The sequence below is a fragment of the Phycodurus eques genome, unplaced genomic scaffold (assembly GCF_024500275.1).
Source record: "Phycodurus eques isolate BA_2022a unplaced genomic scaffold, UOR_Pequ_1.1 contig_25, whole genome shotgun sequence".
Lineage (NCBI taxonomy): Eukaryota > Metazoa > Chordata > Actinopteri > Syngnathiformes > Syngnathidae > Phycodurus > Phycodurus eques.
The window spans coordinates 294,838-314,861 of NW_026904022.1; the positions used below are offsets into that span (position 1 = coordinate 294,838).

The 20,024-nt window shown below is 46.6% G+C and overlaps 1 protein-coding gene across 2 annotated transcripts in view; it reads right to left on the reverse strand.

Annotated features, from left to right (window-relative positions):
- Positions 1-20,024, reverse strand: part of LOC133398182 (mitochondrial 10-formyltetrahydrofolate dehydrogenase-like) — a 97,795-nt gene that overhangs the window by 26,908 nt on the left and 50,863 nt on the right. For both annotated transcript variants that reach the window (XM_061669763.1, XM_061669762.1), the window contains 3 exons: positions 14,374-14,518; positions 1,336-1,455; positions 1,101-1,228 (listed from right to left, as the gene is read on the reverse strand). In XM_061669763.1, coding sequence (XP_061525747.1) covers positions 1,101-1,228; positions 1,336-1,455; positions 14,374-14,518 — 393 coding nt within the window. The remainder of the gene's footprint in view (positions 1-1,100; positions 1,229-1,335; positions 1,456-14,373; positions 14,519-20,024) is intronic.

Sequence of the window (20,024 nt, forward strand, 5' to 3'; positions counted from 1 at the left end):
TAACTACATTGAATCTCTAATTTATGAATGATTAGGACAATGGAGTATTTTTGTTGTATAATTGAACAACATGCAGAATTCTTTTTTTTATCCTAATACATGATTTACTGCAATACTGTTCTGCAGTAATGCCCTGGACATAATTCTAAAAATATGGAAATTCAGACAAATTGTTCTGGAAGTGAATTTCTATCGGGTAGCAACACTGCAAGTCAAAGCCATAAATGGAATTTTATGGCTTTTTTTCATCATCTACGGTCCGTAAATCATCAAAAGGCTCAGAGAATCTGGAGAAATCACTGCATGTAAGCAGCAAGGCCGAAAACCAACATTGAATGCCAGTGACCTTCGATCCCTCAGGTATGGGTGACTTACACATCTGTGAAGGCACCATTAATGCTGAAAGGTACATACAGGTTTTGGAGAAACATATGCTGCCATCCAAGCAACGTCTTTTTCTCGGACGCCCGTGCTTATTTCACCAAGACAACGCCAAAGCACATTCTGCACGTCTTACAACAGCGTGGCTTCGTCGTAAAAGAGTGCGGGTACTCGACTGGCCTGCCTGCAGTCCAGACCTGTCTCCCATTGAAAATGTGTGGCGCATTATGAAGCGTAAACTAAGACAACGGAGACCCCAGACTGTTGAACAGCCGAAGCTGTACATCAAGCAAGAATGGGAAATAATTCCACCTACAAAGCTTCAGCAATTAGTGTCCTCAGTTCCCAAACGTTTATTGAATGTTGTTCAAAGAAAAGGTGATGTAACACAGTGGTAAACATGACCCTGTGCCAGCTTTTTTGGGACGTGTTGCAGCCATAAAATTTTAAGTGAATGATTATTTGCTAAAAACAATAAAATGTATCAGTTTGAACATTAAATATCTTTGTCGTGTATTCAATTAAATGTCGGTCAAAAATGATTTGCAAATCATCGTATTCTTTTTTTATTTATGTTTAACACAACGTCCCAACTTCCTTGGGTTGTACCGTATTAGTGTTTCATTGTGTCACTTTACGAGATGACGCCATTCATGGTTTACTGATAAACACCAAATGAGGCAAAAGCGCTATAGCCACATCTTCTTTGCACTACTCACTTATAAAGAAGATTTCCTCTGTCTCTCGGGTTCATCTTGCCCCAGGGCCCGTTATGAAAAGCTTGTTTAGCAGCTTTCACTGCATAGTCCACATCCCCCACTGAAGCATAAGACACCTTACAGATTACCTAGTAAAAATTATGATGGCATAAACATTATTAATACGATGTACTACGGATCCAAAGAAGGATGAGCTTTGTTGTTTATATGAATCGCAGAACCTCGGATGTCTTACCGATCCATCAGTGGGATTAATGGTATCATAGGTTTTGCCATTTTCAGCATCCACAAATGTGCCATTTATAAAACACTGGTATGGCATTTTCACTGTCATGTTGTTCGTCTCCTTGATTACCTGGTAGAATACAACACAGTCATGTAATATCAATCATAAATCAATCACAATTATCAACTGTACAAATCTACAAAAGTAAGTACTTGTCAATCTACATGCACACTCCTGACCAACCAATCATCAATTAGTCAAGCATGTCTGAGAGCTGGCACACTCAGCTGGCAAATCAGGTCAGGAATGTCGTGAAATATATGTGACAATAGGGTAAGCAGGAGGTGACGACAGTGAGAAGAACTGGTTAAAAAATAAAAAATACAAATAAAATATCCAGTTCATATCGTAACAATTGTGGTCTTTACAAGCTCCCTGTAAAATATGCTGAATGAGCTAAACATGGACAATAGCGATGGTGGGTCTAAATAGCAACATGAAACAAATGGAAGAGATGTTCAATACATAGTGTACAAGTGGTCAAAGATGGACAACGATAACCCAATTACGAGAAGTGTCAAATGCACTTACCCTCAACTAACAGTTAAAGATTAAACACTGTATACCAGGTGTCACCAACATGGGCCCGGCTAGCCCTCAAAGCCTGCAGGCCTGTTCTAAAATTAGCTCACTGGTAATGGACATTGTGATTTGGGAATATTGTACAAGTAATCATTGCAAAATGTAAACAGTTGCAGGGATTTACAGAAATGATACCATTTCTGTTGGTCAAAATCGAAAAACAATGAGTGAACAATGGGCACAACATACAGCTGCTGTTGTGTCATTGTTCTCTCATCACTTTTGATTTGACTTCGAGGTAAAATGTTGCACATTTCTTTCTTACCAGATTAAATCATAGTTTCAAAATATTGTGACGGAACATTAACAATCAGTGTCTTTACATAGTGAGAGTTGGAGGTCATGGCTTGATGAAGCCAACAGAACCACATTATCTGCAAAAACCAGAGATGCAATACTGAGGCCACCAAACCCGACCCCCTCTACGCCTCGGCTGCGCCTAGAAATTCTGCCCATAAAATCATAAAATCATTCAAATTCATCAAGCCGTGACCTCCAACTCTCATTGGAGCAGTTCGCAGCCGAGTATGAAGCGGCCGGGATGAGAATCAGCACCTCCAAATCTGAGACCATGGTCCTCAGTCGGAAAAGGGTGGCGTGCCCTCTCCAGGTCGGGGATGAGATCCTGCCCCAAGTGGAAGAGTTCAAGTATCTTGGGGTCTTGTTCACGAGTGAGGGAAGAACGGAACGGGAGATCGACAGGCGGATTGGTGCGGCGTCTGCAGTGATGCGGACTTTGTATCGATCCGTTGTGGTAAAGAAGGAGCTAAGCCGAAAGGCGAAGCTCTCGGTTTACCGGTCCATCTACGTTACTACCCTCACCTATGGTCACAAGCTGTGGGTCGTGACCGAAAGAACAAAATCCAGGATACAAGCGGCCGAAATGAGTTTCCTCCGCAGGGTGTCCGGGCTCTCCCTGAGAGATAGGGTGACAAGCTCGGTCATCCGGGAGGATCTCAGAGTAGAGCCGCTGCTCCTTCACATCGAGAGGATCAAGATGAGGTGGCTTGGGCATCTGATTCGGATGCCTCCCGGGTGAGGTGTTCCGGGCACGTCCCACCGGGAGGAGACCCGTGGGACGACCCAGGACACGCTGGAGAGACTACATCCTTCGGCTGGCCTGGGAACGCCTCGGGATCCCCACGGAAGAGATGGATTAAGTGGCTGGGGAGAGGGAAGTCTGGGCGTCCCAACTAAAGCTACTGCCCCCGCGACCCGACCTCGGATAAGCGGTAAAAAATGGATGGATGGATGGATGTCTTCACATAAATGCAGCCCTACGGGGGGCACAAGCAACTGCAAACCGTAGGCCGGTCCCAAGCCCGATGAATGAAGACTGTTGTATCAGGAAGGTCATCCTACTTAAAACATTTCCACACAAATATGATCGTTCATCCAAAGAATACCATACCGGATCGGTCGTGGCCTAGGTTAACAACTTCCGCCACCGGCGATGTTAAGCTACAGGCGCCAGCGGAAATTCAGCAACTGTGGGTCGGAGAAGAAGGAGAGGTTGAAAGTGGGTCCTTACGCAGAAAGAGAAGCGGAAACCACAGAGCCTAGAAATGAAAGTAGGGACTTTGAATGTTGGAACTATGACAGGGAAAGGTAGGCAGTTGGCTGACATGATGATTAGCAGAAAGGTAGAGATATTTTGTGTGTCCAGGAGAGCAGGTGGAAAGGCAGTAAGGCTAGAAGCTTAGCCAGACCTGGAGGTGGGGCTCAACGGCGAGCGCCTGGTGGCCGCAGCCATGGGGCCTGGCTGTGCCTGGCAAGGCACAGCCCGAAAGGGTAACGTGGGTCCCAAAGTCGATCATGGAACTGTGACCTAGGGTGTTCTTGTGCCAGGTGCACGTGTGGACACCCTTATGCTTGAACATGTTGTTAATTATGGATAATCTGTGATGAGCAACAGAAGTCCAATAACAGAACAGTTCAGGTTCTGATCGGGGAGGGGGGCGTTCCTCCCAATCATACCCTTCCAGGTCTCACTGTCATTGCCCACGTGAGCATTCACGACGATGGAGTCCCCAGCACGAGCGCTCTCCAGCACCCCCTCCAAGGACTCCAAAAAGGGTGGGTACTCTGAACTGCTGCACATACAACAGTCAGGACCCGTTCCCCCACCCGAAGGCGGAGGGGGCTACCGTCTCGGCCACCGGGGTGAACCCCAACGTACAGGCGCCGAGCCAGCCGGAGGGCAATAAGTATACCCACACCTGCTCGGCGCATCTCACAGTGGGCAACTCCAGAGTGGAAGAGAGTCCAACCCCTCTCAAGAAGACTGGTACCAGAGCCCAAGCAGTGTGTGGAGGCGAGTCCGACTCTATCTAGTCGGAACATCTCTCAACCTCACACATCAGCTCGGGCGTGAGAGGTGACATTCCACGTCCCTACAGCCAGCTTCTGTAGCCGGCGGTCGGATCGCCAAGGTCCCCGCCTTCGGCCTCCGCCCAGCTCGCACTGTACCCGACCCCTATGGCCCCTCCCATAGGTGGTGAACCCATGGGAAGTGGTGGTCATGTCATCGGACCGCATGTCTTGGACACTTGGGTGAAGAGAGGGGCGCAGCTGTCAACTGATCACCACCTGGTGGTGAGTTGGCTCCGATGGTGGGGGAAGATGCCTGTCCGACGTGTCAGGCCCAAACGTATTCTGAGGGTCTGCTAAGAACGTCTTGCAGAATCCCCTGTCAGAAGGAGTTTTAACTCCCACCTCCGACAGAACATTGCTCATGTTCCGGGGGAAGCGGGGGACATCGAGTCCGAGTGGACCATGTTCCGCGCCTCCATTGCTGAGGTGGCCGACCGGAGCTGTGGCCGTAAGGTAGTCGGTGCCTGTCGTGGCGGCAATCCCCGAACCCATTGGTGGACACCAACGGTGAGGGATGCCGTTAAGATGAAGAAGAGTGTTCTCGTCTTCTATACCTGACCACTTGTACCAGGCCAGACTTAAGCTTTGTGATGAGCAGGTTGTCACAGTAATTTGATGTATTTAGTTTAGGATTTATTGAGTATTAGTATTAGAGTGGACGAGACTGCAGCCCTATGGGGGGCACGAGCCAGTGCAAACTGTAGGCCGGTCCCTGTCATGTGTGTGTGTGTGTGTGTGTGTCTGTGTGTGTGTGTGTGTTCCAGGTTTTGTGTTCCTCTTCCTCGTTTCTCACACACCTGCTCCTGTGAGCATCTTCACCACCTGTGCCTCGTTCATACCTAATTACCGATTGTATTTAACCTCGTGTCTCATTCCCACTCGTTGCCAGTTCGTTGTACCTTGTCGTCACGTTCCAGCATTCCTTGTCACAGACTCACAGTAAGACTTTGACCCTGTTCCGATTATCGACCTTGCCTCTTTGCCTCATGTTCTTGGATACTGTTGCCCTTCTTGGATTGCCTGCCCGTGTACCGACCTATGCCCGTCTATTAAACCTCTCTTTTTGGAAACTGTCCATTTGTTTTGGAGTCTTGCATTTTTGGGTCCTCGCCTCTGTTCCGTTCATGACAGAACGAACTGGCCATAACATGGACCCAGCAGACTCAGACCCGGTGCGCAAAGCCCTTCAAGCGCAGGGTCAACGCCTCTCGAAGCAGGATGAGCAGCTTGCTGCCCTCCACCTTCATCTAGAGGGACTGTCAAGGCATCAGGACAATATGATGAGACAGGTGGCCTCACAGTTTGAACTTCTTATGAAAATTATCCAAGAAAAGGAACCAGTTGGCACCACACCCAATACCGCCACGGTATTTCCATGTGAAACAGTCAACATGCAGCCACCTGCCACCTCCGCTGCTGTCTGCCCACAGCTCTCTCGACCGGAGAGGTTCTCTGGAAATTCTGGGAACATTAAGCCGTTCATCACGCAGTGCGAACTCCACTTTGAGCTCCAGGCAGCTGCCTTCCCCACCGAGCGGGCAAAGATCGCTTTCGTCATTTCCCACCTGACTGGTCGTGCGGAGGCGTGGGCTACTGCTGAATGGAGCCGCAATTCCACCACGTGTCATTCATGGGCTTTTTTCGAAAAGACTATGGAGCAAATTTTTCAATTTTCCACTCCTGATCGTGAGGCAGCTCGCTCCCTTGTCACCTTACGACAAGGCATGCGCAGGGTGTCAGATTACGCGATTGAGTTTCGCATTCTAGCAGCTGAGAGTCATTGGAATAATCGGGCGCTACTCGATGCCTTTTTTCAAGGACTATCCCCCGCCGTCAAGGATCATTTAGTGCCGCTAGACCTGCCGACCGACTTGGACACTCTCATCGCTCTCGCCGTAAAAATCGACAAGAGGCTTTTGGATCGCGAGCTGGATGGAGATCGGCGGAAGGCTGCGTCACCGCGCACTTTGAGGACAAGCCTCGGTAACCAGCCAAACCAAGGCAGATCCCCTGGTTCCGGTCTCAACCCACTGGCTAACGTCCCCACGGAGGAACCCATGCAACTGGGCAGGTTCCGTCTCTCCCCTGAGGAACGTCAACGCCGGCTGAGGGAAGGGCGGTGCTTCTACTGCGGTCAGTTGGGTCATTCCGTGAGCAACTGTCACGTCAAAGTTGCCGGTACCGGTAGCAAGGGCACGGGAGAGGTGAGTCGGAATTTGATGAAGGAACACCCTACACGGGTTCTTCCTAAAGTGACACTATGCTCTCCTGATCAAGAAATTCATACACCTGTATTAATTGACTCTGGTTCTGACGCAAACTTACTCAACTCCATCCTCGTTAAACGTATGCACCTTAGAACCTTTGAAATAAAACGCCACCGCAACACCTATGCTGCAGACGGCAGTTTTATGGGCAAAATCACTCACCGCACTCAAACACTCATATTGACATTTCCCGATTCTCACTCGGAACGCATTAGTTTTCATGTTTTTGACGCCATGAATCAGGACCTTATCTTAGGGAACCCATGGTTGCGATTACATAACCCCCACATTGACTGGTCCTCTGGGCAGGTTATGTCATGGGGCAGCAATTGCGCCCGGAACTGTTTCAAGCCGCCATGTGATGTTCAGGGTCATGTTTCTAAGGACAATCCACAGACCCCATCTGGGGATCCGGATTTATCTCAAGTGCCCACCTGTTACCAGGATATTAAAGACGTTTTTTCCAAGTTTTTTCAAAGATGTACAAAGGTTCTTAGGGTTCGCAAACTTCTACAGAAAATTCATCAGGAATTTCAGTTCTATAGCCTCTCCTTTGCATGATCTTACCTCGCCACACAAACCTTTTGCATGGAACCCGCTTTGTCAGGCAGCGTTTCAAAAACTTAAGTCGAGCTTTACCTCCGCTCCCATCCTTACTTTGCCAGATCTCCAACAGGAGTTTGTGGGAGAAGTCGATGCGTCTGATGCCGGAATAGGAGCAGTGCTCTCCCAGAAATCTCTCAAGGATGATAAATTACATCCTTGTGCTTTTCTCTCCAAAAAACTGACCCCAGCTGAGAAAAATTATGACATTGGTGACCGTGAACTGCTGGCAGTCAAGGTGGCCTTGATGGAGTGGAGGCACTGGCTAGAGGGGGCACAGACTCCGTTTTTAGTATGGACAGATCACAAGAACCTTGAGTATATTAAGACTGCTAAAAGATTAAATGCGAGGCAGGCTAGATGGGCTCTGTTCTTTACTAGATTTAATTTCACGCTATCCTACCGACCCAGTTCTAAAAATGGTAAGCCAGATGCTTTGTCACGCATTTTCTCCGAAGAGAATTCTTTGTCCGACCCAAAGACTATTTTGCCCAAGTCATGTTTTATTTCCGCTTTTGTTTGGGACATTGAAACGGCGGTTAAAGGGGCTCTGAAAGACACTCCTAGCCCTGACGATTGCCCTGAAAACAGGCTTTATGTGGTTCCGACCTTAAGGGGAAGAGTCATCCACTGGGCTCACACGAACCGCACTGTATGTCACCCAGGCATTGCCAAGACTCAATCAGTAGTCGAACAGCGCTTTTGGTGGCCTAATGTTAGGAGGGATGTTATTGATTATGTCAATGCTTGCCAGGTATGTGCTGCCAACAAGCCCTCTCATCAACGTCCTTCTGGGGAGTTGCGACCCCTGCCAATACCACAACGTCCTTGGTCAGACATTTCCGTAGACTTTGTGACAGGATTACCGGCCTCTAAAGGCAATACCACCATTCTTACAGTTGTTGACAGGTTCTCTAAGATGGCACACTTCATTGCACTCCCAAAACTCTCCTCAGCTAAAGATACTGCAGAGTTAATGATCAATCACGTATTCAAATTCCACGGTTTCCCCAAGAATGTGGTGTCTGATAGGGGTCCCCAATTCATTTCGCAATTTTGGAAGGAGTTTTGCAATCTCATAGGTGCTACCGTCAGTCTGTCATCTGGGTTTCATCCTGAAACCAACGGCCAAACCGAGAGGCTGAACCAGGACCTGGAGACGGGGCTCCGATGTCTCGCTTCACAGGATCCGCGATCCTGGTCTCAGAAATTGGTTTGGGTCGAATTCTCCCACAATTCCCTCCCCTCTGCATCCACTGGTCTATCGCCTTTTCACGTTGTGCATGGTTACCAACCATCTCTGTTTCCTGCCATAGCCCCTGAGTCCACAGTTCCAGCGGCATTAACCTTGGTGAGACGCTGCAGGAGGACCTGGGACCGAGCCCGACAGATGCTGCTGCGCCAGGGACGGTCCTACAAAGCCGCTGCTGACCGTCGGAGGACACCGGCCCGGAACTACAAAGTGGGTCAGCGAGTTTGGCTCTCTACCAAACATATTCCACTCCGGGTGGAGTCCAAGAAGCTCGCTCCCAGGTTCGTTGGGCCCTTCCCCATCACAAAGATCATCAACCCTGTCACCGTGAAGCTGAGTCTCCCAAGGTCGATGCGGGTCCACCCTGCTTTTCATGTCAGCCTACTCAAACCAGCCCGGGAGTCCCCTCTGGTCCCGCCTTCCAGGCCCCCTCCTCCCCCCCGGTTTGTGGATGGGGGCCCGGTCTTCGCTGTGAAGCGGCTGTTGTCGTCTCGTCGGAGGGGGAGGGGGTTTCAATATCTGGTGGACTGGGAGGGCTATGGGCCTGAGGAACGTTCATGGGTACCGTCTGCGTTTATCATGGATGATTCGCTCATTCGGGACTTCCACATTGCGCATCCAGGGGCCCCAGGGCCGTCTGGGGCCGGCCGTTAAGGGGGGGGTACTGTCATGTGTGTGTGTGTGTGTGTGTGTGTGCGTGTGTTCCACGTTTTGTCTTCCTCTCTCTCGTTTCTCACACACCTGCTCCTGTGAGCATCTTCACCACCTGTGCCTCGTTCATACCTAATTAGCGATTGTATTTAACCTCGTGTCTCATTCCCACTCGTTGCCAGTTCGTTGTACCTTGTCGTCACGTTCCAGCATTCCTTGTCACAGACTCACAGTAAGACTTTGACCCTGTTCCGATTATCGACCTTGCCTCTTTGCCTCATGTTCTTGGATACTGTTGCCCTTCTTGGATTGCCTGCCCGTGTACCGACCTATGCCCGTCTATTAAACCTCTCTTTTTGGAAACTGTCCATTTGTTTTGGAGTCTTGCATTTTTGGGTCCTAGCCTCTGTTCCGTTCATGACAGTCCCAAGCCCGAATAAAAGCAGAGAGTTTGCGTCAGGAAGGGCATCCGGCTTAAAACTTTGCCAAACAAATATGAGCGTTCATCCAAAGAATTCCATACCGGATCGGTCGTGACCCGGGTTAACAACGTCCGCCACCGTCGCCGTCAACCTGCAGGGCGCCGTTGGAAATTCAGCTACTGTGGGTCGAAGTCAAAGAAGAGGTGGAAAGCGGGTTCTTCGGCAGAAAGAGAAGAGGAAAGCACAGAGCCTAGAACTGAATGTGGGGAGTTTGAATGTTGGGACTACGAGAGGAATATCTCGGGAGTTGGTTGACATGATGATGAGGAGAAAGGTTGATATATTGTGTGTCCAGGAGACTAGGTGGAAAGGCAGTGAGGCTAGAAGTTTAGGGGCAGGTTTTAAATTATTTTACCATCGAGTGATGAGGCTGAAACTTGAAATTGAGGGTGTTATGTATAATGTGATTAGTGGCTATGCCCCACAGGTAGGATGTGACCTTGAGGTGAAAGAGAAATTCTGGAAGGAGCTCGACAAAGTAGTTCTGAGCATCCCAGACAGAGAGAGTGTTGTGATTGGTGGAGGAAATGGGGGTGATGAAGGAGTGATGGGTAAGTACGGCATCCAGGAAAGGAACTTGGAGGGAGAGATGGTGGTAGACTTTGCAAAAAGGATGCAAATGGCTTTAGTGAACACTTTTTCCAGAAGAGGCAGGAACATAGGGTGACCTACAAGAGCGGAGGTAGAAGCTCAAAGGTGGATTACATCTTGTGCAGACGATGTCATCTGAAGGAGGTTACCGACTGGAAGGTAGTGGTAGGGGAGAGTGTGGCTAGACAGCATAGAATGGTGGTGTGCAAGATGACTGGGTGGGGAGGAAGATTAGGAAGACAAAGGCAGAGAAGAGAACCATGTGGTGGAAGGTCAGACAGGACGAGTGATATGCAGCTTTTCAGGAAGAGGTGAGACAGGCCCTCGGTGGACGGGAGGAGCTTCCAGAAGATTGGACCACTGCAGCCAGGGTGATCAGAGAGGCAGGCAGGAGAGTACTTGGTGTATCTTCTGGCAGGAAAGGAGAGAAGGAGACTTGGTGGTGGAACCTCATAGTACAGGAAATCATACAAGGAAAAAGGTTAGCTAAGAAGAAGTGGGACACTGAGAGGACCGAGGAGAGGCGAAAGGAATACATTGAGATGCGACACAGGGCAAAGGTAGAGGTGGCAAAGGCCAAACAAGAGGCATAGGATGGCAGGTTGGACACTAAAGAAGGAGAAAAGGATCTCTACAGGCTGACCAGACAGAGGGATTGAGATGGGAAGGATGTGCAGCAGGTTAGGGTGATTAAGGATAGAGATGGAAATATGTTGACTGGTGCCAGCAGTGTGCTAGGTAGATGGAAAGAATACTTCAAGGAGTTGATGAATGAGGAAAATGAGAGAGAAGGGAGAGTAGAAGAGGCAAGTGTGGTGGACCAGGAAGTGGCAATGATTAGTAAGGGAGAAGTTAGAAAGGCATTAAAGACGATGAAAAATTGAGAGGCAGTTGGTCCTGATGATATTCCTGTGGAGGTATGGAAGCATCTAGGAGAGGTGGCTGTGGAGTTTTTGACCAGCTTCTTCAATAGAATTCTAGTGCGTGAGACGATGCCTGAGGTCAGAAGGAGCTACATTGTGTCTTTGTAGATCTAGAGAAAGCCTATGACAGAGTACCCAGAGAGGAACTGTGGTACTGCATGCGGAAGTCTGGAGTGGAAGAGAAGTATGTTAGAATAACACAGGACATGTACGAGGGCAGCAGAACAGCGGTGTGCTGTAGGTGTGACAGAAGAATTTAAGCCGAAGTAAGACAGAATATATGTGTATGAATGAGAAGGGTGGTGGGGGGAGAGTGAGGCTACAGGGAGAAGAGATAGCAAGGGTGGAGGACTTTAGATACTTGGGGTCAACAGTCCAGAGCAATCGTGAGTGTGGTCAGGAAGTGAAGAAACGGGTCCAAGCAGGTTGGAACGGGTGGAGGAAGGTGTCCAGTGTGTTATGTGACAGAAGAGTCTCTGCTAGGATGAAGGGCAAAGTTTATAAAACAGGGGTGAGGCCAGCCATGATGTTCGGCTTAGAGACAGTGGCACTGAAGAGACGACAGGAAGCAGAGCTGGAGGTGGCGGAAATGAAGATGTTGAGGTTCGCTCTTGGAGTGACCAGGTTGGATAAAATTAGAAATGAGCTCATCAGAGGGACAGCCAAGGTTCGATGTTTTGGGGACAAAGTTAGAGAGAGTAGACTTCGATGGTTTGGACACATCCAGAGGAGAAATAGTGAGTATATTAGAAGAAGGATGATGAGGATGGAGCTGCCAGGCAAGAGAGCGAGAGGAAGAGCAGGTTGATGGATGTCGTGAGGGAAGGCATGAGGGCAGTTGGTGTTTGAGAGGAGGATGCAGGAGATAGGCTTACATGGAAAAGGATGATGCGCTGTGGCGACCCCTAAAGGGACAAGCTGAAAGGAAAGAAGAAGAAAAAGAAGAGTGAACGAGGCTGCATGTTTTGGGGTTGTTGATCTCTGAATACTAGAGATTGATAGGGGGATTAATGAGATACAGGGTTTTATTGTGCAACTGGTCTGGGTGTGAACATGGGTGTTTATTGCAGGGAGAATAAAATGTAAATCAGATAAGGGTGTGGGGGTGTGATGCAGGAAAGCTTCCAGCAGGGTGCATGTTGAACATTTGTCGTCTCCAACATTTGTCGTCTCCAACAATGGCTACAGGGGGTTGCTGTAAAGACGAGAAGCAAGAATATGGAGACGGCATCTGGAGCCAGCGGTAAATGGCCATCATTCTGCAGAGCAATGAAGACGTAAATGGGCGCTGGACCAGTCAGACGACAACAATTCCATACTTCCTCTTTGAAATATTGTACAAGTCTGGGGCAGGAACAGATAGTTTTTGTTCGGACTACGCTATCTGCTAAGGCTAAGATAGGGGTTGCTGCAGACCCAGAGCTCCGAAGTATGTATTGACTCCTCTGTCAGGAATAAATTGGTTGGTTTTTAACACGTCGTTATAATCGTAGTTCTTTCACGAAAACGAACACGCTAGGAACCGCGAGAGTTAATAGGTGATTTTAAACACAGGTTCCTTGAGTAGGAAAATAGTCGAACGGTTTAAGGACAATGTTCTTCAACGTACAATTGCAAGGAATTTAGGGATTTCAGCATCTACGGTCCATAATATCATCAAAAGGTTCAAAGAATCTGGAGAAATCATTCCATGTAAGCGGCAAGGCCGAAAACCAACATTGAAAGCCCGTGACCTTCGATCCCTCAGGCGGCACTGCATCAAAAACCGACATCAATGTATCAAGGATATCACCACATGGGCTCAAAAACAATTCAGAAAACCAATGTCAGTAAATACAGTTTGGAGGAAAGGAACCATCCGGACTGTTATGGACGCAAAATTCAAAAGCCAGCATCTGTGATGGTATGGGGCTGTGTTAGTGCCAATGGCATGGGTAACTTACACATCTGTGAAGGTACCATTCATGCTGAAAGGTACATACAGGTTTTGGAGGAACATATGCTGCCATCCAAGCGACGTCTTTTTCATGGACGCCCCTGCTTATTTCAGCAAGACAATGCCAAACCACATTATGCACGTGATACAACAGCGTGGCTTCGCAGAAAAAGAGTGCGGGTACTGGACTGGCCTGCCGCTAGACGATTGTCCGCGTAAATCGGATTGGCCTATTTTGAGTTCCAAACGGTAACTTTCGCCGAAAGGCGACTTATTTGCATTTATGAGCCAGCCACCCTTCTCCTAAAGTCTGCAACCTGGGGATTATTCTGGACTCAACCCTATTTTCCAATCCCATATCAAACTCATCACAAAATTAGCTTTCATCCACCGGAAATAAATTTCAAGACTGCCCATCACTCATCATGGACGACTACTGTTTCTTGTCCTGTACGTGATAACTAGCAAGGTCTTGGACATGCTCCAATATGTTGAGATTCCTGCTTACTTCTCAGTCACTCAAACCTCTGGCAACACATCACCCCCATTATCATGCACCTTCACTGGCACCCAATCAAGTGGACCACTGTCCAGCCCAACACCAACGTTGTGTGCCAGGGTGTTCAGTGTCAAACCCCTCTGCATCTGGAACGCTCTCCCTCCGTTACACTGCTTCAAAACAAATAATAAAAAACACTCCTTAAGCACCATGTGTTCATCAAAGCATAAATTCAATAAGAGGAATACACACGCACGCACGCAGGCACGCACGCACACACACACACACACACACACACATACACACACACACACACACACACGGTTTGGAGACCCTGAAAGCCGCTCTATAAATGTCGTATTTAATCTATTATCTAATCATCCATCCATCCATCCATTTTCTGAGCCGCTTCTTCTCACTCGGGTCGCGGGCGTGCTGGAGCCTATCCCAGCTATCCTCAGGCAGGAGGCGGGGTACACCCTGAACTGGTTGCCAGCCAATCGCAGGGCACATACAAACAAACAACCATTCGCACTCACATGCACACCTACGGGCAATTTAGAGTTGTCAATTAACCAACCAAGCATGTTTTTGGGATGTGGGAGGAAACCGGAGTGCCTGGAGAAAAGCCACGCAGGCACGGGGAGAACATGCAAACTCCACACAGGCGGGGACGGGGATTGAACCCCGGACCTCACGAACTGTGAGGCAGATGCTCTAACCTGTCATTCACCGTGCCTCCATCATCTAATCAAGTTATTATTATTACTATTGACTTAGATAATCACCAAGTATACTTTAAAATTGTAAGAAAATATATTGACTTACGTGGTCAATGACCAGGTCCTCCTCCTGTTCTTCTCCTCTCATTTTACGAACAAACATCTGGATGAAGTCCTGGAAGGTGGTTGCCATGTAAATGTCCTCATTCTGCAGGAGCACACCAGCCCGCTGCTTTACCTCCTCCACCAACCTGGACAAATAAACCACTGCTTAATATCAGTCTCAAGTTATTTTGTGGTCATTCAAGGGTAAATTATTTAACCATTTTGAATCAACCAGATAATCCTCATTTGTGGATTATAATGCGTAAAGAAAATACAGCCAGACATGCAGTGAGCTCTACGTTGAGTATATATGGTAGCCACGTACTCCGTGGATGTTACTGGCATCTGCAATATGTGGTCGTCATTGCTTGGGGGTGGGTGGAGCTTAGGGGGTTCTGCTGGGGCAACACTTCTAATATCCTGCCCCATTTAGTCCACTATAAAAGTCCACGGAGTGATTAATTTCCTCGACGTCCTCTGGTGTTGGGCTTTTCTTCTGAGGTATTTTGTGTCGAGCAGTCTGTTGATGGACTCCGCCGGCTTGTCACGAATATCGGCGACTCCCCAAAAAGACAGAACTCCAAACCAAGACCAAAATGGCCGTCAGGCATACTAGCACACCCCATCCTCCCTTCTCAAGAAAAATATTAGGAACTCAACTACCCTGACTCCCCACTGGGTCACAGCCACCAAGAGACAGTCTTGATTAGCAATGGCTTGAGTAGTCAGATCTGCAACTGAAACAGTCCATTTGTAAATTATGTTAAGACCTTGATGTAATACATTAATCCCTTTCAAATGTTATTTAAATTAATACATTTACTGGAAATGTTTAAGAAAAAAATTCAGACAACACAATGAATGGGGCAAAAATTGTTTTGTTACTGTTCTATTGTTTCTGAATTTAAATGATAATATATTCGATCTTTACCAATAAACTGTCCTAATTCTTTCCTGGGTTTCAACTATTTAAAACCGAACAAAAACACTTGAAGGTCGTAAAAATGAATTGAAATTCAGCAATTTACCCTCATTATTGAAAAGTATCGGTATCAGTAGCGGCGATACCGTCCCTGTATTTAAATAGTATCGGCTCGAAACCGAAATATGCAGTATCTCCAAAAATAGCTCAATTGAACTTTTGTTATTTTGCACTTTCAAAATAATTTGTATTTATTTATTGATCGTTTTTTTCATGGTTTTCTAATTTAGCTTTTATTTAATCTCTTCAAAGGTAGAATACGCTGATGTTTAAGTAAAGTAGTCAAGTAATGTTGCAATTGAAATTTAAATAACTTTGTATTTTTTGTTATTGGTTTTACTGAAGTTATTTTTCAGGATTTTCTCTTATAATTTGTATTTATTTTATTCAATTGTAGTACATTCTTATTTTTAAAGTTACTTTATATATCCCATTGGTTCATAATAAATGGGTTCTCCTATCTACTGTTGCTGATTATTGTTCTCTGTTTGAGTAATAACACTTGATCGAGACTTTTTTAACATTCTATCCTACAAAATAAGTGAAGTATGTAAGATTATTGCTGAAATCGGATTGGACCGATATCGGCATCGGCCTAACCTAAAGGCTGGAATATCGGATCGGATCGGAAGTGAAAAAGTTGGATCAGGACACATCCCTTATCTTAATACAAGCTGTGTCATTGTTAGCACAAGCAATGAAATGTTATTGTGTGTCTCTGAAAACTCAGGGACTCAACACTATCTCACATGCATGTTAGCCAACTATTGTACAGCGTAGCTGTGCCAGCAGAGGAAGGGCGAGGTTTGCCCTTTTTTAAAAAAGTTTTTTTTAAAAACATCGTTTTGTCTTTTGGGGGACTGGAACGGATTAATTGCTTTTCTATTCATTTTAATGGAGAAATGTTTTTGGGAGATAAGGGCATGGTCACGGAACAAATGAAACTCGCATCTCAAGGTACCACTGAATTAGGAAATGGGTAACATTTGGGTAACAAAACCCTTATGAGCATTCCGACATAAAAAGGCTCAAAGTGACAAAATAATACAGAAAATAAAACACCCGCTTCTCAATGAACCACGGTAAAACTCAAAGAACTTGCATAAGTCACTGCCAGATCATTTAAGGATATGGCTTCTGGTCACTTTTTGTAGGTCTTGTGGTGCTAGACGTGCGTCCCAATTTTTGGAGCCGTAGGTGAAACGTTGTGGGGTGGCCATTTTTTTTCTTTTTTTTTTTTTTAGATTTGGAGGGGGCGCCACAGAGCTATTTGTTCATATTACATTTACAATATCACATTTTTCGCAAGGCCTGATGTGCGTGCCAACGTTCGTCCGAATTGGGGCATGGTTCGGTCCTCAAAAATGCGATTCATTATGCATAACGATGACAATAATAATAATAACAACAATAATAATATTTAGAGCTTTAAGCAGCTATTAACGGCAGCTATTAACGGCCCTTTAAGCAGCTATTAACGGCCCTCGCACCCCTCGCCCTCGACCCACAGCTCGTGACCACAGGTGAGGGTAGGAACGTAGACCGACCGGTAAATTGAGAGCTTCGCCTTTCGGCTTAGCTCCTTCTTCATCACAAAGGACCGATACCAAGTCCGCATCACTGCAGATGCTGCACCAATCCGGCTGTTGATCTCCCGTTCCATCATTCCCTCACTCGTAAACAAGACCCCAAGATACTTGAACTCCTCCACTTGGGGCAGGATCTCATCCCTGACCCGGAGTGGGCACTCCACCTTTTTCCGACTAAGGACGATGGTCTCAGATTTGGAGGTGCCAATTTTCATCCCACACTCGGCTGCAAACTGCTCCAGTGAGAGTTGGAGATCACAGCTTGATGAAGCCAAGAGAAACACATCGTCTACAAAACGCAGTGATGTGATACTGAGGTCACCAAACCGGGCCCTCTCTGTGCCTCGGCTGCGCCGAGAGATTCTCGGTGAAAAAGGGCAGCCTTAGCGAATCCGACTTACAATGCGAACAAAACTCTGACACAGGTCGTACAAGGACCAAACAGCCCGTATCTGTCACGAACGTGGTTAGGGCGAGGGCGAGTAACGCAAGGCAAGAACATGGTGGACCCAATTGCAGGGAAGCAGGGAGGCAAGGCAGGAGTGCGGGAGTCTCAAAATAATATTTAATCTTCAAAAAGGGAAAACTAAACAAAGTCCCACAACAGATACCAATCAAATCAAAGTAACAAAGAAACACTCGAATATCTAAAACTGGAAACAAACTATGACCTGTGAGTAAGACGTGGAATAGAAAGGGAGAATGACACCTGACAATAACATACCACAATGATAAAGACAACTGACGACTATGACATGGCAGAGACATGTGACAACGACAATGAACCGACAAGAACTGAAAGAAACCAGGGAACTAAATACAAACAGATAGACGAGACAACGAGGAACACCTGGACAAGACATGAGTGGCTGGAGAGAGCTGATTGGTTGACACAAAGCAGACGAGAACAGGTGGACACAACAACTTAATGAGCACACGACAAACATGGAACACAGGAAAACATGGAACAAAACTAAACACAACCCAAACCAAAACACAGACCATGACAGTATCAGTGGGTTCGGTACCCCATACTCCCGAAGAACCCCCCCTCAAGAGTCCCCAAGGGACACTGTCGAACGCCTTCTCCAAGTCCACAAAACACTTGACTGGTTGGGCGAACTCCCATGCACCCTTGAGGACCCTACTGAGGGTGTAGAGCTGGTCCACTGTTCCACGGCCAGGACAAAAACCACACTGCTCCTCCTGAATCCAAGATTCAACTTCCCGACGGACCCTGCTCTCCAGCACCCCTGAATAGACCTTACCAGGGAGGCTAAGGAGTGTGATCCCCCTGCAGTTGGAACACACCTTGCGGACCCCCTTCTTAAAATGGGGCAACATCACCCCAGTCTGCCAGTCCAGAGGCACTGTCCCCGATGTCCATGCAATGTTGCAGAGGCGTGTCAATCAGGACAGTCCCACAACATCCAGAGCCTTTAGGAACTCCAGGTGGATCTCATCCACCCCCGGGGCCTTGCCACCGAGGAGCTTTTTAACCACCTCGGTGACCTTAGCCCCAGAGATAGTTGAGATCAGAAATCGCAGAGATGTGGCCGCAAGTCCGATGACATGACCACAAAGTCAATCATCAAACTGCGACCAAGGGTGTCCTGGTGCCAAGTGCACGTGTGTACATATATTTTAAATATTTTAAACTGAGTGTCACACACTAATTATCTACTAAACTCAAAGCACCTGCACAGGTTTCCCCAGGTGTCATTAAATTGTCTCAGTTGGGTTTAATATGGTGAAGAATGCAGACTTAACAACTGGTCAGAAGATCATCATTGATACCCTCCATAGGAGGCTGGCCGTTCAGAGTGTAGTAAAAGTAAAGTGTGCCTTTCATCCGGGAATCAAGGTCCAAGGGTTTGGAGGCAGATTGGTGAAGAACAGAACCCAAGCTGCTTGAGGTCCAGTGTGAAATATCCACAGTCAGTCATGATTTCAGGTGCAATGTTCAGTGTAGGTGTTGGTTTTCTTAAATCAAAGGTCACCACAACAGTCTACCAGAATGTTTTTGAGGATCTGTATGGAGATGCAGAGTTAATCTTCCAGCAGGACCTGGCCCATGCCCATACCACCAGAAGCACCAAAACCCGGTTTGATGCCCATGCCATCACAGTGCTTGACTGGCCAGCCAACTCGCCGGATCTAAACCCTATTGAGAATCTATGGGGTATTATCAAGAGGAAAGTGAGGGGCACCAGACCCAAAAACAAAGAAGAACTGACAGCAAGCATCAAGGAAATCTGAGCTTCCATAATGCCACGGCGCATCCAGACAGTAATTCAAGCAAAGGGATTCCCAACCAAGTATTGAAGATTAACATATTGTTTTCAAAGTGCCATATTTTGTTGATTTAATGCGACCCTCATTTCTTTCTTTTTTGTTTCTACAAAAACTGAGAAGTAAATGACAATTTCTTCACAGTATTCAAATTTTTCGAATCCCTGACTTTGTGGGTTTATGAGCCGGAAGCCCAAGTTATGTCAAAATAAACAAATACATACTTGAAATTGTTTAAATTGTGGACCCTGAATCTATCATCCATGAAAGTTTAACTTTTTGAATGGAATTATGGAAATAAATGCACTTTTCCATGATATTAACCTTTTTTGGAAAGGCTCTCTCTCCTACATAGTTACTGTACATCACTAGACATACATAAGTACATGTATTTACCTTAATGAGGACCTACATGATCATTTACATATATATTTAAATCGCCACACATATACACACACATCTAAAAACCCACATAATTACAACCGCCAGGTATATGAATACATACAGTGTTTTATAGCCCATCCCTTCTCAGAGTGCTGAGTTTTGATTTGGACTTTTGAGAACTGCACTATAAATGTTCTCAAAATGCCATTGTTACTTTGCATAGGTTTTAAAAATAAGAATAATTTAGCATTGCAAACGGACCAATGCGACCTGATATTTCTTGTCATATGTAATTCAGTAAATAAAACTGTCACTGCATTAATGAATGAATCAAAACTGAAATTAAAAGTAGGTCAAAAAATAAGATGTAAACTAACAAACAATCAAACAAAAAAAATAAACTAA